Source organism: Gadus chalcogrammus, chromosome 19, assembly GCF_026213295.1.
Source record: "Gadus chalcogrammus isolate NIFS_2021 chromosome 19, NIFS_Gcha_1.0, whole genome shotgun sequence".
NCBI classification, from domain to species: domain Eukaryota; kingdom Metazoa; phylum Chordata; class Actinopteri; order Gadiformes; family Gadidae; genus Gadus; species Gadus chalcogrammus.
This window is the reverse complement of record NC_079430.1, coordinates 18704991-18728194: the sequence shown is the minus strand read 5'-3', so window position 1 is coordinate 18728194 and position 23204 is coordinate 18704991. Positions and strand designations below refer to the sequence as shown.

The 23204-nt window shown below is 46.2% G+C and overlaps 1 protein-coding gene across 1 annotated transcript; it reads right to left on the bottom strand.

The window, feature by feature from the left end:
• Positions 1–6842: 6842 nt before the first annotated feature.
• LOC130372307 (zinc finger protein GLI4-like) lies at positions 6843–17059 on the bottom strand. The gene is made up of 5 exons (XM_056578264.1): positions 17021–17059; positions 15959–16082; positions 14120–15548; positions 13742–13876; positions 6843–7260 (listed from the first exon to the last, which is right to left on the bottom strand). Exons 1-5 carry the CDS (start codon positions 17057–17059, stop codon positions 6843–6845), a joined length of 2145 nt encoding a protein of 714 aa, XP_056434239.1.
• Positions 17060–23204: the final 6145 nt, after the last annotated feature.

The window sequence follows — 23204 nt, the reverse complement described above, 5'->3', positions numbered from 1 at the left end:
CATGTTTGAAACCGTGACCGTGGCAACGACGACATCATCATGATTGGGCTCGATTCTCCGGTGACGATGAAGGCCTCCTGCTGTTGGCTGTCTAGCTCTGCTGAAGTAACCCTGTTCAGAGGTCAAAGGTTGCATGGGCCACTTATAGGCATCGACGTCTGAAACGGCGAGGAAGGCTGCGGATCAATATCTCGTGCGATGTTGCACCAGAGGGCACCGATGATGGCATTTTCCGGTGTGAGTCCATCTCGGGGTGTCGTCTGAGAGTGTCGGCCTGTGAGCGTCTGAGTCAGGGAGAAATCTCGACTCGTCGGCGACTGGGTGAACTTGGCAGCGTATGTGTATCCTCCAAGCTTCTGGGACCTGAAAGATACAACAAACAAGAGTTAATACAACCCCTCAATAATGTAATCCCATTATGATGCTGGTACCAAACAGACCACCTTTAGATCTATACCGCCCCCTCTTTTTTGACAATTGACCCCCCCACATCCATCCCCCCCAAGATTAAAGACTTTGAGACTCCCCATTCATGCATGTGCAATGCAATTCAAACTCATTTACATTTTCTTGCAGCCATGTCTTCTGATTTAGTTACAAATTGTGATATCTTACCTAACTCTACTCTCCTAAAGCTGCTGATTTACTGTGCCGCACTGGCTATGTCTTAAGCCAACCAAAGCTTTTACATTCCTTAATCACCATCTGCCTACTCATCTATTTGATTGGCATTTTCACGCTAAATAAAAGATTACCTTAAAATATGGCCCAGGCAATTATGCTATGAGGCCAACGACATACAAAAGCGAATGTAGAAAAGCTTCGCCTCGCATTTTTTGTCATTCGTTACCTTTTCTCTCCCAGCCTTAGAATGGACGTTCACGAAACGGAAAGGCCTCCAGATGATCTCAGCACACCCTCCACACCAGCAGCCACCGCCGCCATGTTACCGTGGTAACCCTGGACCACGCCCTCCACGGAGGCGGAGGACTCGGGGGATGTCGGGAGCGTTCTCCTCCCGACAACGTTTTCCCACAGGGCACTTGGATACAACAAACAAACTTTGAGCACCGACGTTGTTGGATCTTCTGTTTTTTTTTTAATATATATACACTTTGGGTTATATTCAAAGTTCTTTGCTTTGTAGATATGCCGATCACACGTTGTTTAAAGCAATAGAGTTGTCACAAGATGATGTGTTTTGTTGTCGGTGGAGAACTAATTGAAGCGATGCCGTGTTAAATTATCTTCTGTAACAGACACTGCAATTAATTGGTATATTGCACATACTATTAATGGCTGGGCATATACTATATGCAACGGTTCAGAACGGTTACCAATCGAACTTATGGTATGACCATAAGTAATAGACTGCATTTACACCATATAAGAATACAGGATGTGTCTTATACAGAGTGCTCTGCAGCACATGGTTTAAATACTTCCTGTTTGATCAAGTAGGGTTAAGATTTTGAGATGCTGGCATTCAAAACATCAGAAAGACCAAGCACTCGTCCTTTCCCCCAAGGAGAAGGATAAGAAACTCTGAAAACAGTTTGGACCAGAATATGGCTGAGGTGATTCACGCCAGGCCCAACATGATGACCAAGGCCAGAACACACAAGGAGAGAGAGAGGGGGTATAGAGGACTCTACGATAGCATTGAGAGCCTCAGAGATCAACACCATGACTATGTGGGACAGGAGTCCTCCAATACTCTGGGAACAGTAAGAGGTCAGCAGCCGGACCCTGTGAGCCCTCCTAGGTGTCAGATCAGAGGTGTGGTGGTGCTTCTGGTCCTGCTGTCTGTTGCCCTGCTGGCTGACTGCTTCGGTTTGCGGTGCAACACAAGACCGTCATGGAGAAGAATGTAAGCATGGACAAGACATGGAGCAACTTCTGCAAAGGCTGAAGAATAGACAGAGCAGAGATGAACTGCTTCGCCCCAGGAATGTCAAAGTGGTTGGGATAAGTTTTGGTTGCAAATGTTACCGGCTTTCCAATTTTCGGAATCCTGTAATGAGAGAGGGAGTTATGTGTTTTCCAAAGGAGCAGATCTGGTGGTTGTGGACAGTAAAGAGGAGATGGACTTCCTTAGCAGTACGGCGGGAACATCTGGCTCGGAGCAACAGATGAGGCCAGTGAAGGGTTGTGGAGATGGTTGATGGGACTGTCCTGTCAGTGGATAACCCCTCTGGTTCAGCGGAGACCTATGTGGCAAGGAGAAGAACTGATTAAGGAATTCGGGGAGGGGGACCAACTCAAAAAGGACAGATTAGAATTGTGAAAGCAAGAGAAAGTGGCTGTGTGAATATATCTAAAAAATTATTGATGAAACACATTTATTTGTGACTATATTTTAAATCTTAATGCCAACAGACGTTCAATGTTTTGTTTCATAATGTTAAGTTCTGCCATTCGATAAGAGCTGTGATTGGCTGCAAGGTGTGATCTCATTCAAATGTGATGACATGAAGACTTCACTGGTCACCTGCAGGAGCTGTACATAGATGCTGTTCTAATTACTTTATTTTTTTCAATTTTTCCACAATTGCTCTTGGTTTTGGAGGCTGAGGTTAGGAGGTAAAGATTCGTAAGGTATTGGTTGGTTTCCAGTTGCTGTAAACCACACTGGCTCTCTATCTAGGGCTTCATTTCCTGCCTTTGTCTTAGCCCCTCTGCTAATTATTGGTCTGTTGAAATGTATCTTGACTTTGTCACAACGTAGTGTGAACACAACAAAATACTTTTGTATAAATGATCTAGTGGTTCTACGCTGTTCAAAGGAACAGTAGACTTGTGTCCTGGTGTCTGAATCGGCTTGTAGGTCTGCACTTAGTTTTGCATTACTGAATGAACACTTTTGAAGGTACATATGAATAAATGCATTCGCACACATAGTCATTTGTAAATTGCATTGAATCTGTAAATGTAGTGTTCATTCAGCTGTGTTTCCTGTAGTGAATTTGACCTTTATTAAAGAAACTCTTGATTAATGTTTTGCTGATATTTTATTTGTTGGATTTAGTTTGGAGTTGGTCCCTTTGAACCGACATTTTTCAAATGGACAATGATACTGATATTTAATTTACTTTTAGGACCCAATAAAAAATGGTTTAGTCTTTTAATCCGATCCTGGGTTGTTCAACAAGTGCCAGGGTTCAAATCCTTCTGGTGCCGCCCCTGCTTAGAACAGTTACATCTTAAATCTAATGTTTCAGTCACTCATGTATCTGTAATTATTACAGTTACATTATTGTTAAGGAGCTTTGGATAAAGCATCCGCCAAATGATCGTACAAATCATTTCCTGTTACTTGTGCAATTTGTTCTCTATATATTCTTTACTACTTTGCAAAGGGTTGAGTTGGACTTCGGTGTAGACACATGTTTTGCTGTTCAATGTCAAAGTGAAACATTATCAAATGTGCAGCATTAACATGTGCATTCCGCAGCTGCTTATGGCAGGTCAAGGGTCGTCGATGTAATATGCAGTCCACCCGTTAGTAGCGCTAATATACATGCAAAAAAAGCAATTTTCCCCTGGAAAGTTTATTTTGAATTCGTTACCTTTTCTCTTCCGGCCTTCAGAATGGACTTCCTCGAAAACGGCAAGGCCTCCAGATGATCACAGCAAATCCTCACTGCAACAGCAGCAGCATGGTTACCGTAGTAACCACGCACCACGCCCTCCACGGATGCAGATGACTCAGATGTCGGAAGCGTTCCCCTCCCGATGTCGTTTTCCCACACGGGCACTTGGATACAAACCCAACAGACTGTTTTTTTATGTATACTATTGTATTTCAATTCAAAGTTCTTTATTTTGTAGATAGGCCGATCACACAAAGTGTGAGCAATGAAGTTGCCAGAAGTTGATGCGTTTTGTCATCGGGAGAACTAATTTAAGCGATGCCGTATTAAAGCAGGGGTAGGCAATTTATTTTCGAAGCATATTTTGGCTATATTCTTTACAACCCAACAGCAATACATAAATCGAATGCTCAGACAAAATAAATAAATAAAAATGGGGCATCTTTGGATGTTGCAGGCCTATACTAAGCTTATCCAATCATTTCATTCGGGAAAATTTAAATTATTGGATGCTTACTTGCCCGTCTCCCTACCTGGTAGGTAGCCTGGTAGCTAGAGATGGATTTATGGGACAACGCGCTTATAGGCATCGACGTCTGAAACGGCGAGGAAGGACGCGGATCAATATCTCGGTGTGATGTTGCACCAGAGGGCACCGATGATGTAATTTCCTGTGTGAGTCAATCTCGGTGTGTCGCCTGCGAGCGTCGGCCTGTGAGCGTCTGAGTCAAATCTCGAGTCGCTGGCGACTGGGCGAACTTGGCAGCGTTGGTGCCATCCCCCAAGCTCCTGGGACCTGAAAGACATAAACAGTGAAGAGTGAATACAACGCTCAATAATGTAATCCTATTATGATGCCTGTAACAAACAGACCAAATTCAGAAATGATACACCCCACCCCCCCTTTTTTGGCACTTGACCCCCCCCCCACATCGATCCCCCCCACAAGATGAAAGATTTTGAGAACTCCCCATTCATGCAGTAGGCAATGAAATTCAAACTAATTTACATCTTCTTGCAGCCGTGTCTTTCTGATCTAGCTGGAGTATTGAGAAAGCTATTATATTAATTATAATTTTAGAATCAAATAATTACAGTAATATCATTATTATATCTACTATCTTCTATATCAACTACTATTAATAATATTTGTATTATCCTCCTTGTGTCATAAATATTCTTATTACTGTATTATTGTTATAGTCTTGGTATTATTTTATCATAACCATCGGCTTTCGTATTTTCACAAATACATGAATAAAATTAGCAGAAACACACCAAAGCTAGCATGCGTTCAATGTAAGGACGGTATTGTCCACATCCTCCCACTCTGACTCCCATTCATCAAACAACATCACCCCTCCACACACAGACCACCACAGACCACCACACACTATGAATCACCTCTGGGTTTTCCCCAATCAGGGCTCGGTTGACCACACAGCTAGTTAGTTTGTCATACACAATCCTGTGGCACACAACGAGAGAAATCTTAATTATGCCATCGCACATACATCGCACGTGACTGATGTTGTTGCTGTACAAGTACTATTATCGTGTTGTTACTGTAGTATTAGTTTTTTTCAACATAGATGAGTAAAGGGACAGACAGCTAATGCTATGACTGATGGCCACATGGTCACTTTGTCACACAGAACCCTGTCACACACACCGAGAGAATCATTGTAATTATGCCATCGCACATACATGATGTTGTTGCTGTACGAGTATTCGTGTCGTGTCATTAGTTGCATTTTAACATATATAAATAAAGGTAAAGACAACTACATAGTGAGAATGTTAGTCACATGGTTAGATAGTCATACAGAACTTATATAGATTGAGTTCACATGACATGAACTCAATAATGCATTCATCTGACTCATGTCACCATTGGATTACATTACATCGTTCCTAAAGACCCTAAACAGCTCTCCCGTCAGTCGTCCATCCCTTCCGACCACCGTTACATAACCTCTATTATCACCCGCCTCTATTCATCCTTTACCATCCAGCTGCGGGGAAAACATCCATTCAGACGCCGCCACGCTCGAGTCACTCGGACATATGACTTCTTGGATGCACACAAAGCCGCCCCCCGCCCCTGCACGCAGCCCCCTGGAACAATCACCTATAGTCATATAGAGGGTCAGTCGAGTCACAAGACCTACCCAGTATGTGGGGGGGGCCGTCTGAGTCACCGAGCCCGGTGCTGTAGCCCGACCAGGGCAGGCTGGCCGGCGAGGGGGGCTCTTTTGAACAGCGGCGGCAAGTCAGGCCGCTAACAAGCGCTGCTCTGTCGCCACAGCCGCCGCCGCCGCTGCTGCCACCATGTGTCACTGCTGGAGCCGGGGACTGTTGTTGTTGTGGTTGAGAAAGGGAGGAGCGAGAGTCGCTGCTGGTCCGAGAGTTCTCGGAGAGCTCCGGGTGGAAGGTGGTCCGTGGCGTGGATGTGCTTTTGGACGGTGAAGTAGGGAAGGGTTCGGAGGCTGATGAGGAGGGGTTTGTAGAATCTGGCGCTGGGCTACGGTCGCTGACCCTGGCCGGTTCCAGGTGGAGAGAGGGCATTGGGGTCGTACTAATCAAGGGGGGTGATGAGGAGCTCAGGGTTGTATCCCAGGCTTGAGGGTTCAGTATTCGTGTTCTCTAAGGCCGTCTTTATGTTCCCGAGGCTTGGTTCCAGATCCACCACGGCAGATGCAGCTGATACGCTCACAGATTCATACGATACAGCGGACATTGAAAAGTCAAGCTCTGAAGAGCGGTTTGTTGGACTGTATGACATTTCCATGAAGACAGGGGCCTGCAAGGTTGAAGTTACTGTTATTTGCTGGTTGAGGAAGGTATCTGATTGCTTGTCAACGGGTGAAGAATCGTCTGTTTGATAGCGAAATGATAAACCGAGGTTTTGGTTGCGAGGGACGGACTGGAGCTCACTTTATTTTTTTTGATTCAATGGCAGAAAACGCCACAAACTTGTTAGTGGGGGGGTCAGGGATAAAGGGGTGACTGTCGAGGTGAGGACTCAACGAACGCTCAGGATACGTCAAACGGGACTGTGGCGATTGTGAGAACCCTTCGCTACTCTCATCCACATCCATCGAGGTCCTTCCTCCATGCAGCGGTAACCCTGGACTGTGAGGGGTCAAGGGGGTCGAGACAGCCAGGGGGGGGTGGAGGAGGGACAGCCAGGAGGGGTGGAGGAGAGACAGCCAGGGGGGTGGAGGCGAGACAGGTGTGGGCGTATATCTAGGCCCCGCCAACGCCCTCTTCACAGATCACCACCCTCCATCCCACAACGGGCGCGTCGACCATCTCCCCTACTAACCCCGTCTCGGTTCCATGTTCACGCTCCCTGGCCAAATCCGACCCCCCTTCCGCCCCTCCGGATCCCGCCCTCCAGAGAACGCAGAGGGCCGGTTCCACCACCCCCTGAGGTTCATCTTCAGTACCGAAGGACGAGCGGCGGGTCCAATTGGGGCCGCCTCGCCGGCAGACCTTGAGGTTCCTCCGTCGGAGATCCAGGGGTATCTTTGCGGAGAACAGGTGGAGGTAATGGGCCACGACGCTGATCGGAGCCGACCGCTGGCTGCCTCCCAGGGAAGCAGGAGGGCACTGGAAGGATAGACCGGCCCGGACGGACGGCTCATCTGCAGATCGATGTTGCCTGGCATGGGATGAAAAAAACATTACAGGAGAGGACCAGCTGGGTTTGTATCCAAAAGGAACCCATTTTGGATTAAGGCACATGTCATTAGGGAGCATGTAGTCTTAGGCCTCGCGCTCAAGGTGGCCTACAGGTTAGCCTGCTGACGTTGGGGATTGAACCCAGTAATGTTTGGCTTAGTTGAACACCCTAGTTGCTAAACCATCACCACCATTCATGCGTCTTAAATCACATAAGCACAACGTTAAAGATCAAAGACCCAAAAGTGCACATGGAATTACTCTTAGGCAGGAAATCGGTTTAATAATCCTGTCGAAAGTCGTTCTCCCTGAATAAATATAAAAGTCTTTGTGAGATTCGCTTACCCTCCTGCATTCACCGTATTGTTTAGGATGTGCAGATGAAACTGCCAATGGTGACTTCTACATGGTCCCCGGGTAAAATAAACGATGACATGGTACACCCCACAGGCTTCTGTTAGAGCCAGGCCCGGGAGCCTGCTAGCCCCCGGCCTGAAATCCATCCAGTGGGGCCACGGAGCTCCTCCAGCAGTCAAGGTTAAGGTCATTTCAAATGTCTATCCGTTAAGAAGTCACTTTTCTGCGATGCACTATCTTTGAGACTAGTAGCCTGGTGCGTCTGTATATATTTGTTAGTTATTTTAGTTTGATTACCAACCAAGCAAGGTTACACGAATACAAAACCCGGACCATGAAAGGTTTAAGCAAACCCGCATACAATTAAAAAGGCATTTCTCAGAGCCAGCTCTGGCCCGTTTGTTTCTAGTTGCTTGTTTTGTGTCAGGGTAAATTGGACAACTGGTTGTTGTGACAGGTGTGCAGTTGATTGAGTTGGCAGGTGGCGGTTGGTTTATATGTATTTTATTGTTTGTAGTTTATTGATGCTACTTTGGTATACGTTGTTGAGTCGTTTTATCAATAAAGTTCATAAAACGTTTGTGGATTGAAGTCCTTGGCAGCTGAAGTGGAAGACGACTGTAAGTGTCGCCTGTTACTTCTGCAGCAATGGCACCAACTTAAACAACTCTTCCTCGGTTCCCGTGACAACCAACGTCAACACACCACCCCACTCACATGGTAACTCCACACGCTCCCCCGGGGAGCAGGAAGAGGAAGGAGCAGGAGAACAGAAGGGAGTTTCAAAATAAAAGCGTCGCCGGCGTGGGCGGAGGAGCGGTTTGGGAATGTGGCGAGGGGAGATAACCAAGGACACATTAGTGGTGGCCGGAACCCCGCCATGCATCTGCAACGCATTCCCCCACAGCAGCAGGAGCCCGAGGGCAGGGCCAGGGGTCAGCCTTTGATGGCAGCGTCCTGTGGCCATGGCTACAATGTCCTCCAATGTGACGGCACGTGGAACGGAATTTGTCAGTTGAACTTCAATTCCGATCGGTGCCCTTGCATTTTTTTTCCTTCATCACATTTTTTTTGCTGAATCATGCTTGGGTTGAGGTTGGTATATGTCTGATACTTAATATTATATGTCCTATATTTATCTTTGAACACATTTGAGGTGTTAAGCCGAGTTGTTCCAGGTGGTGTATCTTGTTAGGTATGCGACTTGAAGGCCAAGAATAGACGCAGGCTATTTGATAGGCCCTGGTAGTAGTGGAAGATATAAATAGATTATGTTGATTTATAGACACTAATGTTGAACCGTGACTACGCACTTCTTTCACCCAAACTTCCTCAGCCTTGCTGTAGCTAATGTATGGGTGCATGTGTGGGTTCATGTTTCCATCAACCAAGTGAGCAGAATTAAACCATATGTGACAGGCGGAGGGAAGCCATTCATGTTGACCTTTCGGTCTGGGCACTCAAATGGTATTTTCACTAGAAAGCAGTTCAACGTCCTCGCAGAAAATGAAGAATCAAGCATTCCGACCACATGATCCCTTGATGACATTCAACCCTATACAAACTGATCTTTGAGAAAAGGCAAAAAAAATCATCATCTACCTGGTTGCCATGTTAACATAACAAACAAAGGAATTCCAAGTAAATCATGAACGGAAATCCACTCAAACCAATCTCCTCGGAAAGCAGCTGCTGCTCTTGACAAACACAGAACTCTAGACGTACTGCATGGTGACACCAAACCAGAACCTAATACTGCTGGAAGTGAGGTGTGTGTGTGGGGTTACACAAGCAGGCTTGGTAACCAGAGATCCAACCATTACCTCTGGTGACGCAATCCACAGTGGCAACCATGCATCATATAAGTACGCTGTAGTGTGTGTGTGTGTGTGTGTGTGTGTGTGTGTGTGTGTGTGTGTGTGTGTGTGTGTGTGTGTGTGTGTGTCATCAAGCAAGAAATGCAAATGTGTGGATGTATGCTCATTCATAATATGAATTAAATTCTTTATATACTGTAATAAATGACTTATCCGTTTCATATGATAAAGTGAACTTAGTTTGATGAAATTATTTTAATAAATACATAGCCTAGTCATATACTGAAGTAAGAACTTTTTATTAGCGTATAACATATCTTAGACTCTTTGTAAGAGTAAATATAGAAAATACTGACTCGCCTAACTCTGACGGCTTTGTGTGAAAGACACCAACTTTACTTGTATCAATGTGTGACGTGATGTCATGGACTAAAACTATTTGATAAATCAGTAATTTCTCAAATAGTCTCAATGCATTGACCACTTAAGAAAAAAAAGATGAAAATAGGGACAGAAAGGGGCATGGAAGTGGTTTAGACTTGATGAGGCTCATCGCTCACTACCACCCAAGCATTGGATTGCGACAGGAAGCAAGCTTTTTACAAAGCAAAGGCGCAAATCAATGAATCCCTTTATAGAGAGGATTAGGGCATCAATAAGAACTTCCTCCCACCTCATTAAACAAATTGGGTTCCAAACAACTTGGGACACTGACATATATTTAGCGTCTGACACTTGATGCGTGCCACCACGGCTCTAGTCCTAGTGTCAAGTTTAAAACACGTGGCAACTGCGAGTTGAAAACTCCTGCGACAGAAAACCGTTTATCCCTGTGTCGCCAACTTGGGTTTGAGAAAAGTCCAAGAAAAGAAAGAAGGGAGCCAACATCCAGAAAGGATCAAGGGAGGCATAAGCATCCTATACCATCACTCGGTCTGTGGGTTCAAATCCCACAGGGGCAGAAGAAGCACTCACACTAACAAGGAGCTAATCAGAGTAAACAAGAAGGCCTACCGCAGCTGTCATAGGGTTACATGCCATCAAAGGAGGCGGGGGGGGAGATAAGGATCCCCAAGTGAATCTCCGCTCTATACTCAGAGAGGATTGAGCTGGATTCAAACAGAAAGGAGCCGCTTTGAAGGTTCAGAATCCACAGAGCTTTGGGAAGTTGACGAAAGTCGCCAGCATGTAAACATCCAGCCCCACCGTTAGCACGAATGCTATAAGGATGCTAACAATCAAACAGGGCTTGGACGTCAGAATGAGAGAGGTCTCAAGAGTTTGTGTGCCTTCAAATTTCAAATTTTAAATGAGGGAAACCTCAATGCCCTACGAGTGTAAATAAAGGTTTGAAATTAAATGAAATATACCATAAAATTAGCCTCAGAGAATAATTGCCTAAGACATATGTTTAGGTTCATCTTGTCTTGTGTAAAAATGCCTATGTCAAATAAATGACTTAGGCAGATAGTGATTATGGAATTTAAAAAGCACTCACGGGAACTCTGATATAGCCAGTGAGACATATAGTGATTCAGCAGTGTCATGGGAGTAGAGTTAGGTTAGATATCACAATTTGGCCAAAATATGACTCAGGCAATTATGCTACGAGGCTCAGAATAAGCTAGGTTATTATAAATGGTTTGGCCAAGTCTCACATGAGAAGTGCTGTGGCCTTTTTTCCCCATCACAAATCACTCCACGATTACTTACTAAACAATCACCAAAAAAATCCCTAGAAATATAATAGCTAACATTCCAGTGCTGCTATGCTCTCAAAATGGCGTCGGCCATTGTAATGTTGTCGCGATGCACAACGATGTCTTTGGGGTTGAAGTGCTGAATAAGAAATTGTGTTTGTTTAAACAAATGCAAAATAAACAAAAACTTTGTATTGTCAAGGCTGCAGCGGGATTATCTACAGTAGGCCTATAATAGAAGCTTTTGTCTAACATCGAGTTTACCATCACGGCATTGGGGCCATTGGCGATGAATAAGACCGTGTGTTTGTGAAAATGTGGGGAGACGTTGTGGTCTTTGAGTGAGTGGTGGTGAATCATCTCCAGATGGGCCAGCAGGTTAGCTGAGCTTGCACTGGGAGTCCAGACACTGGGAACCCAAACACTGGGAATACAGACACCAAAAACAGCAGGAGCACAGAGGTCGGTTATCCCGTTGGATTCAACAAAACTTGCATTTATATAGCTCGTTATACACTATTTTCTAAGCGTCTATTTTCTATTTCTATGCTTATTTCAATTGGGTCCAAAGTTGTTGATGTTATAGAAAGTGGGTGAGGAATGGTATGTTGTGGCTATTGAGTTGATCCACATAGTAGTGAATTAGATATATCAAGAAAAGGCAAATATTCAGACTTCATACATTGAGAGTGCCGAAGAGGCAGTATTGACACACACACACACACACACACACACACACACACACACACACACACACTCTTGCTGATTATTTCGGAATGATGTAAAACAACAAAAAATAGATGAGATCGGATATAGGCCGTGTTGTTACCAGCCTCAGACCACTAAAGCATTCATTATAAACGTGCATTTAAAGTTGATACTCTAGACGTTTCTGGAGCAAATTTTGCATCAACGCGGGAAATTGAAATCGTCTTTATTTAATTATAATATGGCTTATTCGGAAGGTAACAGAACAACAGTTGTATTTTCTAGTCGTGGATGATGGTGTTTTTGGAATGTAATCCTTATTAGGCCATACCAATATGAGTTCGAGTGCAACAAAGTGAAACAGAACACGGGTACAGAGTGCAACAACACAGGTAGAGTGGAACAAAAAGTGCAACAAAACAGGGAGAGAGATTCAACAAACAGGTCAAGTCGGGGGTGTTACTCACACGTGAACAAACATTTCCAACCCTTTCACTGACCACGTTGTACCGTGGACCCCCTGGCGCGACCAGTCGTGGCTGAGGCCGGGAATATTACAAATATCTGTCATTAGGCAGCTGACTTTAGTGTTAATCACAAGTATCAAACGATCGTTGACAAAGCGCTGCCTGAATGTTTTTTTCAAAATAAAATGTTTTTTGGGGTCGCTGGTATGTTTAAAAGTCGTCGCTTGTAATGTATGTCATATTTACTTCACTTTTAACATATAGTCTAAGAGTTTTCAAATACTGTTTTACTTTTTTTACGTGTCTCATTGCGCTGAAATGTTATCGGTCCCATGACATGCCACCAGGTGTGGTGTGATTAGCAGTTACAAGGCGTTTGGAAATCTGCCCCTTATGACATTACAGGTGGGCGTGTACAACTAGATGTGTGACGGATAGATGGTGGCATGTCATGATGGGACAAACAAATTGCCACAACTCATTTTGGTTGTAAAGTTTATTTCCCTTCAAGGTAAGAAGCACGTCTACAAAAAAACTGTACAAATAGATATTTTCTAGTCCAAGTCTGCTCACATGATTGCTTAAATGCACACTATTTTTAATACCTAGTATAGGATACATTCAGCTAGCTCCTCTATGGCCATGGCCTCAGTGCTCATTAATATCAACTATGAAACAGAACTGAAATCATTTTGACACACCGCATTCTATTCCACATTTGAAGCTTCAGGTAATCTAAATTATTGGGTATAACAGGATATATTATGCATATAGATGCATATGTTACATATTTCATGAATGCAGACAAATGAGCAGATATGAGGTTATTTTTTTATGTATAACACTGGTTCATCTTACGTTTGAAATGCAATTGGGTGGACTGGTATATAAAAGAAGGGTGTACATGTATGAAGAAATTATAACATTCTGGTAGTAGCCGTAAGCACAAATGCTTACAGTTATCAAGATGTCTTACAATAAAATGTGGTCTAAAATACCACAGCTTTGTCTGAAACGTGATACAGACAAAATGCCCTCACATTTCCACCATAATTTTTTGAATTCTTCCATTGATCTAAAATGTGTGATCATGAACAGATCAATCAGATGCGTGTCATACAAGCTTACATTTCCTCTTATTAACAAAACAATGCATACGAATGCAGCCGGATTCAGCACATGAATAGAAACAGAATAGATCCCATTCAACCATCACAGACATGTAAATCCAGCCTTGCGGCAGCCCATAATTTGCCGGTCCCAACCCTGACCCAGGAACCGCCCTACAAGTAGATCACGGACCAGTCCTCATGATCCAGGCTAGGGCTTCACAACAACAAAAGCAAAAAAAAATAAAAGCACACATTCTCACCAGGAAAAAAAAACAACGCCCCGCCGCCCTCCATCAATACCCGCCCGGCCCCGCACCCCGTCCTCCTCCTCCTCCTCCCTCGTACCGCTTCTTGTGGGTGCGACGGCGCTTGCTACGTGAGGACTGCGTCCCGGGGAATCCCGCCGCGTCCCGGCCTTGCAGCTCCTCGTGCTTTCTTCAGCAGGAGGGCCCCGGAAGAGAGAAGCCCCTTCCGCAGGGCGGCGCACCGCCCAGGGCTGTGCTTGAAGAGGTGCGTGCGCTTGTGCGCCTTGAGTGCGACATCAGCTTTGTAGCCTCTTGCGCAACTGCTCGCAGCTGAAGTGGCCTATCGTTCGTGTGGATGAGAACCCGCACGGTGCACCTTGAGGTTGCCGATACTGCGTGAAGGCCTTGTCGCACACATGGGCAAAAGCTGTACGGCTTCCGCCCGGCGTGTGGATGCGCAGTGGATTGCGCAGGCAGTACTTGCTGGAGAAAACTTCTGTGGCACACGTGGCACGGCAGCTTGGTCTTGGGCCCGTGGTCCTTCTGGTGGCGCTTCAGGTCCGACAGGTACACGAACGTCTTGCCGCACTGCGCGCACAGGTACTGCCGCTCGCCCACGTGGTAGCCCATGTGGCGCTTCAGCAGGCTGGGCACCAGGAAGCGCTTGCCGCAGCGCTCGCACATGTGCGGCCGGTCGCGCGCGTGCCACCGCCGGTGGTTGGCCAGCTTGAACTCGGTGGGGAAGGCCTTGGCGCACTCGCCGCACGGGAAGCTGCTGCGGCTGGCGTGGCACTCCATGTGGCGCTTGAAGTAGGTGGACTGCGTGAAGCCCTTGTTGCACACGCCGCAGTGGAAGGGCTTGCGCTCGCTGTGCGTCAGCATGTGCTTCTTCAGGCTGGGCATGCGGTGGAAGCAGCGGCCGCAGTGGCCGCAGTTGTAGGGCCGCGCCGCGCTGTGGATGGGCAGGTGCGTGTTGAGGAAGGCCTGCGTGCGGAAGCCCTTGCCGCAGGTGACGCAGGCGAAGGGCTTCTCGCCCGTGTGGATGCGCCGGTGCTCCGTCAGCTTCGACTGGTAGGCGAAGCGCTTGCCGCACGTGTCGCAGGTGAAGCGCTCCACGGGCGACTTGGCGCGCCGCCGCCGGTCCTTCCGGGCGCCCGAGTGCCCGCCGCCGCCGCCGCCGCCGCTAGTCCCGCCCCCGCCGGGGCCCGCCCTGGGGGGGCTGAGGGGCGGCAGGGGGGGCAGCGAGAGGCTGTTGGAGGCCATCTGGGAGACCCACTGGTGCAGCGTGACGCGCTGGATCTGCAGCCGCTGCTGGGCGTCGCCCTCCGCGGCGGCGGGGGCGGGTCTGGAGGGCGTGTGGAACCCCCGGAGGGAGGCCGGCCTCTCCGGGGGGGGAGGGGGCAGCCGAGCTGCGACTGTCTCGTGGGCGGCAGTGGCGGGGGCTTCAGGCGGCGCCGCGGCCTCCGTGTCTTCTCCGTCGCGGTGGCGTGAGGGCAGAGGGCTGGACGGCGAGGCACCGCGCGTCTCTGCGCCCGCCTCCTCCTCCTCCTCCTCCGGAGTCGTGCGCGCTTCCTGTGGAGGGAGAGGGACGTTGTGCACGGCGGAGAGGCTCTCCAGGGCCCCGCCCCCGCCGCCCGTGGACTCGACGGCCGCCGCGACGGGACCCTCGGAGACGGGGTTGGGGTCCTTGTCCGACGCCGGCCCGCCGTCCGTTGGGTCGGGGGTCGCCTCTACCTCCACCTCTGGCTCGTTGCCGGCGGGGGGTCCTGGGGCCGGGGGCTCCTCCGGCAGTACGGACTCCAGGGGGCACGGGAGGAAGGACAGGGAGGAGAGCACGCAGTCGCCCACCGTGGAGGAGATGGCTGGGGGAGGCGGAGCGAGTTGAACAGGGGTCAATGCCCCGGGTCTTTGGAGCGGTTATTTTAAATGAGCAAAGACTATGATGCACCATTTGCCATATCAGTCAGGTCAGGCGTTTAAGACAATACAATCAAACAGTGTTCATATTGATATCATTTTTTGGACAATTAACATCTATTGAATGCAGTTTAGTTATATATATTTATTATCTTTTTCATAAAATGTAATATTACTTAATATTTTACTTAATATTATCGATGGTTATATAATTAATGTGACCCATGTATCATCCTTTCCTGCAAAACCTCACACACCTAAAATCAAAGACAAAACCACAAGCTATATATCATTTTCTTCTCTGTGTTTATTTAGGGTTAATTTGGGTGCTTTTCAAAATAAAGGCGCAGTTTACCACTGGTGGTTAGGAAGCCCTTCTGCTTCTGGTGTCTCAGCAGGACCCTCAGGTCTCCGTGGTCGGGGATGAAGTGGCCGCACTCCTCCAGGACAGAGGGCTGGCTGGGGATCATGGTGCCCAGCTGAGGTGGAGGGAAAGAGGGTTCATTATTATCCGTAAACATGGAGCAAAACAAGGACGCCATCCATACAGTAGAAGAACATAAACACATGGTTTACTTCTTCCAGAATGGGATCAGTTTGATGATTTGATTAATACTGTCTGAATAGAAAGAAAATGAAATAGTATATTTATTTTAAAAAATTCATTCATTCATCCAAAGTAACTTTAATTATATTTTTGCTTTTGGATACATGTCATTAAAGGTTGGGTATGGGATTTGCGAAATGCCAGCAGATTTTGAAAATACACAACTCAAATGGTCCTACCCCCTCTCCTTCAACGCTGACTCTGACTCCACCCATTCCAAGTACATGGACGCGCAATCATGCACGAGCTAAAACAGATGCGTGAGAGCGAGTCATTTGCTAGTTAGCTAGCTCCAGTAGCTACCGCAGGATAACAACAAACAGAAGCTTGCTCTGGGTCACGAGGTTTGAGAATGTGCGCGCGCGGGGCGCGGGGGAGGGGGAGTGCAGTACGACCGTTTGATTGACGTACTTACTGTCCAATGCCACTCGGTGGTTCTGGAAATCATTGGCTGGAGTTTTTCGAGCCCTGCCCGTTCCACAGATGATTGACTTGTTTTAATTTCAGTCATACTTCTAACTCAGTGCTGTAGGGGTTTATGATAAGGATTTCAGTAATTTTGCAAAATGGCCAAAAAAAAGCGATTCCATATCCAACATTTAAGGGCATTTAAGGGGTAAGTTGCTCAAGGATTCCTAGCTAAGATTCCAAACATTTGGGTTTTAACCCGTTCCTGTTGGGCAGGGAACACAATACCCCTAGGCTAAACAGACAACAAACAAAACAATAGGGAGGCCATGAACCCAATGGCATGTCCCTAGGGCCGACATATGATCGCTGGACCCTGAGCTGCAGGTGGACAGGCCCTACCTTTGAGAGGTTTGGGCCCAGTGCAGCATCATGCTCCATTTGTACACCATTCCTTCGATAAGACCTGCAAGGCGCAGTGTCGTACTTGGTCCATACTGAACGGGAAAACACCTCCTGCGGACGACAAATCGGTATGACCCATGATGACTCCTCGCCGAAGGGACTGAGACCATATTTAGTATATAAAGAAATATTAATATAAACACCCAGAAATTCTAAAGGATAAGAAGTTTCAAATTAAACCAGGACTGACTATGACTTTATAATAATTAGTTTCATGTTATAATTAGTTGTATGCATAATAAAAACCTGAAATTCTACAGGGTTAAATGTTCTTGGTGAAGCAGCTGTGAATACTCAATATGTATCACTCAAACATACATGTCAACAGGAACATGCACGCATTGTGTTGTTTGTCAGTAAGTAAGGGTGCACTCAAACTAGACTAGGCCATCTGGCCGTGGCCGTGGACGGGTTCACAACCTGAACCGTGCTATGCCAGTGTGAGTGTGGCCAGTCTGGCCAGGCCCAGGCCAACTTGGCCACTTGGGAGTAGGTGTGCTGCTACGGTACGGGCTGCCAAGGTACAGATGCTAATGAGCCGACACACGCACAGCACGACTACGCAACCTGAGCTGGATGACGTATAGTCCATGCGATGATCATGGACATAATAAAGGCGACAAGCCTTCGTTCTTTCCCAATTAAACGGGTAAACATGGCGTCAAGCGGTTCAACTCTTGGTTCACGTTGGTCCCCATAAGAAGGTTGAGTGTCTGTTAGCCATTTGGGCAGACGATTCTATTCAGACTCAGCAAAGTGCAAAGCTTGTGTTCTCTGTGTTGTGTCCATTGTTGTTAAAACTCTGACTGGGCGGCCGAGTTTATTATGGTCCATTGCAGCGGACGCTTGGTGATGAACCTGTTATGACGTGATGACGTATGTACAAGAGCCTACCATGGCCAGGCCACAGTTGTGACGGCCAACGGCCACGGCCAGATGGCCTAGTGTGGATGCAGGCCAGAGAACAATGGGGCCAGTTGAGCACGGTTAGGTGTGAGAGGCCTTGTGTGAGTGCACCCTAAAGCTGTAAGGAGACATGATAGCAACAAACACACCTGGAAGAAGCGATGTCTCTCAGCGGCCGCTTTGAGCAAAGATCTGGACCAGGACCATGAAGGTTAGTCTGAGACGTTCTCCACGTCGACATCCCTCTGCAAACAACGCACCATCATTGGTTTGTATACCACTCAAATCCTCATCGCGTAAGGGACCTCTTTGTGATTACTATCGAGTCAGTTAGCATTCATCCAAGGGGGTCTTGCCCCAGGATGCCTGCAGGTAGGCTGTTGACATTGTGGTTTGAACTCTGAACCTTTTGGGCTGGGAGACAAAACTGCCTCTTTACGGTCCAGCCCCCGTTCCTTCAGAACATAGTCTCTTGGATATGACCTCTTTAATTAGATTGGATTAGGTGAGGCGGTTAAAATAGGTATCGTCACTATTATTATTGCAGCTGGGATCTTCAGCTTGTTGATGAGAGTCGGATGGCCAAGCAGGTCCTGCGTCGCCGCTCTCACCAACTCCAAAATGATCTGCAGAAGAGGGAGAAAAATGCATCAGGGAATATTTTCACAACGCCGGTGTTAAAGGAAAAGAAGAAGAAATGAAGTCAAAATGTGGGCTCCTCGTTAGGGTCATGTAATGTACCTATTTATTGTACTAAAATAAACTGATACAGTCCAAACCAAAACAAAAGGGTGAACTTTTTGTTTATTCGAAAGTTGAACCCAGCAATATACAGATTGCATAATATGTACAAAATAAATGGAATCAAATAAAAAAAAAATGTATGGATTTGCTTGATCAATAAACCGATTTTGTGACATGTAAGCCCCCCCCATCAACACAAACCCAATCGACGCGCCCGTACCCGCGCCCTCAGCCCAGGAGCAGCTGGGCCGTCTCTTGGCGCTCATGGAGCTCCGGTACGTCCTGCGTCCACCAATGGTGACGAACTCCTCCCACCTTGTCGTAGCGCCTGACGTTCCTCCGCTCGATGAACTGCCAATGTAGGATTAGGCCAGCTGCAGATGGAGGCCAGCAGGCGCAGGGACGCCAGGGTGGGGTGGCGGAGGCCGGACCTGGGGCATTAACGAGAACCGTGAGCGGGGCTGGCCGGTAACTGGAAGGTTACCGGTTCTATCCGGGGAGGGTGGCGGCGGCCGGACCCGGGGCGGGACATTAACGAGAAGCGTGAGCGCCATGCGGCTCAGGAGGTATGGCTGAACGATGGATCGGATTCAAACTGACAGCGCGATGTAATACAACGCGATATTCAAATCGCAAAAACTGCGATTCAAAAAGTAATACATATCCTTTTTGTCCGTTTTTTTGGGGGGCGGGATTAGCTGCTGTTACTCACTCGAGATCAGTAAGATTCGTAATTTCTTTTTCTTTTACAATTCAATAGTTAAATAAAGATGATCATTAATGCATCAATTCATAAATTCTCAACACATAGGTCTGGCCTAAAGGAAAGCTAATTTTATATGTTGACTGCTTCAAATGTTGTGTTGGTCATATTTCAACATAAGGGACTTAATAAAGAGAAATCGCGTAGGCTACTAAATCGTAATCGCAATATTGGATGAAATAATCACAATTAGATTGTTTCCCCAAATCTTTCAGCCCTATCAGGCGGTAGAGGGGTCGGCTGGTATCCGGAAGGTTGCTAGTTCGATGCCCGGCTCCTCTCAGCTGTGAGTGTCGAGGTGTACCTGAGCAAGGCACCTCACCCGAACTGATCCCGACAGCTGGCTGTCGCCTTGCATGGTTGACACTGCCGTCAGTGTGTGAATGTGTGCATGAATGGGTGAATGTTTAGCAATATTGTAAAAGCGCTTTCATTTGCAACTGGCTAGAAAAGCGCTATATGAATATACAGTGCATTTACCATGAGGTTGCGTCCCATCACTATTTACTAGTTAGGCCAACTTTCTTATTGCTCTTTCACTATACCTTCAAGAAGATGGGGAGAAGCAGTGGGTGGACGAGCAGGATGGAAAGGAGCAGTTTGGAAAAGTCGTTATATTAATTGAATGATTGAAGTTCTGCAGCCTAACTTTTACATTAATTGAACAGCAACAGGTACAAACTCGCCAGAAATTTAATAAAGGTGGCAGATTATGATGTAGGCTACATAATTGTTTGACACGATGTCAAGGTGGTTATTGCAGGGAAGCCCCATTTAGAAGGGGTTCACCACTACCTTAAGACTGCATGTCTATCGGGTCTGAGGAGATTATTTCATAACGTAAATTTCATTATTTCATAAAGCGTCTTAGAGTACCATATTAAGCGCTATATAAATTTCATTTATTATTATTATTATTATTATTATTATTATTATTATTATAACAGTGTGGGATTTTATGTAAGTGAATAGATGTTCCACATGTTTGAAACATGCTGCAAATACCACGTAGTTTAACGTGGCGTGGATCCCAACTAACGATAAATCAACTAAAATAAAACAAAACACTTTTACATCTTTACACAGTGCAGCGCAATACGGAGGGCGGAAGTACGCAGTCTCCACTTCCGCTCATCCTCAAAAACACAGAAGGTCCACGGATTATCTCCCCGCATTACAAATGTGTATCATTCTCAAACCGTTCAAAATGAAATGTCACGAACATGGATCCAAATAAACGTGTTTGAGATTACAGAAGAACAGTTGTGAATGAACGATCTGCGGGACTGATCGAGACGTGCTCTTCCAGGACAACGCGTCTCACGCAGATAACAACATAGCAGCTAGCTTTGCAAAGCCTACCTCGAGTCCTGACTGGTTTATCCATTTATTGCACGTCTTTATAGTTGCAGTGGGATGAATGGGACGATTTAAATTTACTAAAAAGTACTACATTTTAGCCGAAACACGTTAAAACGCGATAATAACTCCGCAACTGCTGTCAAGCCAGGAAGGTTTACGAAGGCTTATGGGTAGGGGATTTTCAAAATAAGAGCGTGTTTACTTCCGATAGGAGAGAGCCTCAATGCATCCATGTACGACGTCCATACACATCAATGCACGTCCATATGCATCCACGACTCGGGCAAAATATAAACATCCCAGTTGATCCAGATTATGGCATTTGAATAAATTTATATATACATATATATATATATATGAAAACGCTTCGTAGTTAAAAAAAATCATCAAATATTGCTCAATAATTGTAATAAAAAATGAAATACTTTTAGGATGTGTGTATAATAATGCCAATCATGAATATGTCTACGCACAAACTATGCGAGGAGCTCAGCAGAAAATATTATACTTTAATTGAGTTGAAAAAAAACAGCATATAATTTCTATGAACATGTACAGATGCACAATCTCACAAAGTAACAACGAAAGTTGTCTCTCTAAACAGCAGTTATTTACATGTATGGTTCACATGTTGTTACATGATCACATCTTTAATGAATGGATTAAATGTTTTTTCAATGATTCATCACTTTTTTTGGTTAATTCTCCAAAACTTCAATCAACTGTTTCGGAATTTCCAACTGTTGAAAAAAAAGAAAAAAAAAAAGCTTTTTTAAAAAATAATTAAACTCCCATTTCCCCTTCCTTTGTGGATGATTCTCTGAGCGCTATGCGGTCTGGCAGCCTGTTGGGGCTGTTGATTCATCGGGGTCTTGTGGACATCAGTCCAGTGGACAATTGGCATTTCCTCCAGCCTACGGGCTCTTCTTTTGTGGGGGAGAACAAGCCTCCCTTATGCCCCTCTCCACTGAGGTCATCCATCCATCCATTTCTCTCTCTCTGTCCGTCGCTCTGTTCTGCTCTGAGGTTGTTATCTCGCACTCGCACACTGTCTATCTTATCTCTCTTCTCTTCTCTCTCTCTGATCTGCGGTCTTCATCACTTGCGCTCTCTCTCTCTCTCTCTCTCTCTCTCTCTCTCTCTCTCTCTCTCTCTCTCTCTCTCTCTCTCTCTCTCTCTCTCTCTCTCTCTCTCTCTCTCTCTCCTCTCTCTCTCTCTCTCTCTCTCTCTCTCTCTCTCTCTCTCATTATCATTCACTTGCACTATCTTTCTCTCTCACTCAGACTTTCTCACATGCACACTCTCTCGCTATCTCTCACACATGCACTCTCTCTCTGGGTGCCGGTGACACATAGATGAGTGGCAGCGGCAGCACCCAGCCGACTCATGCTCTCATGACTTGAATGTGATTGAGTCTGTGTGACTGAGGAATAACAGCTCAACGAAGGTAGAGAGACACCCGCACATCATACATACTCTCTCTCTGTCTCTCTTTCCTTCTCTGTCCCTCTCTCCCTCTCCTCTCCTTCTCTGTATCTCTCTCTGTCTCTCTCACTCTCCTTCTCTGTCTCTCCCTCACTCTCTCTGCAGCAACAACTTGAGAATACAATGACAGAATTGAGAGAAAGAGAGAGAGAGTGAGCGAGAGAGGCTTGAGCCAGTGGCGATCTGCCATCTGGTCTGGTCTTTTGATGAGGAAAAGTGGGCCAGTACTGGAATTTGCCCAGTGTGTTGTTGAGTGGAGCGGGTTCACAGATCATGATAATGTCAGAGTTAAACACAAGCCCATGACTCTGAGAACTCTTTTAAACAATCTTCCGCAACGTTGTGGTTTGCTGTACCTTTGGCTTTTTATTTGAATCGCATTAGTGTCCGGGCTGTGCGGCTCAACTCTCCCAGTCACTAGCTTTGGTCCCTCTGGTCCAGTCTGCATGAATGCCGGGTGTAAGAGGACCCAAACCCTACCAGCCCGTAAATGACATGCATTGTGGTTCACTGTTATTCACTGTCATTAATCCAAAATAGTCAAAAACCGTTTTTGATGATTGTGAAAGTAAAAAGTAAATAGTAACAGAGATTTAAAGTGTTGTAATTGGGATTTATACCCTGTGCAATGAACTGAAACTCCACACCTTTTGCTACAGAAGAGGGTGAAGCTGTTTCAATTTGGATTAATATGTCAAGCCCCCAGATTTTATTTTATATTAGCGTTCACGAGAGGGGACTATAGTTTACAAGGCGATAGGACCAAAATTAACCCGCTGTCATTCACTGGTTTTTCATCCTGCTGTTGAGGACAACCCTTTCTCCCCGGGCCAACATTCAGCTCAATCCCTGTGCTGTACA

Bases quoted from the DNA above. Each gene is read 5' to 3' on its own strand.
- LOC130372307 (XM_056578264.1), bottom strand. From the start codon at position 17,059: ATGGAGCATGATGCTGCACTGGGCCCAAACCTCTCAAAG. The intron at 15,549-15,958 runs GTAAACTGCGCC...CGCCTCCCCCAG, and splicing joins GGGCTTCCTAACCACCAGTG to CCATCTCCTCCACGGTGGGC. The intron at 7,261-13,741 runs GTATTGATGGAG...ATCCCATGCCAG, and splicing joins CGGGGTGCGGGGCCGGGCGG to GCAACATCGATCTGCAGATG.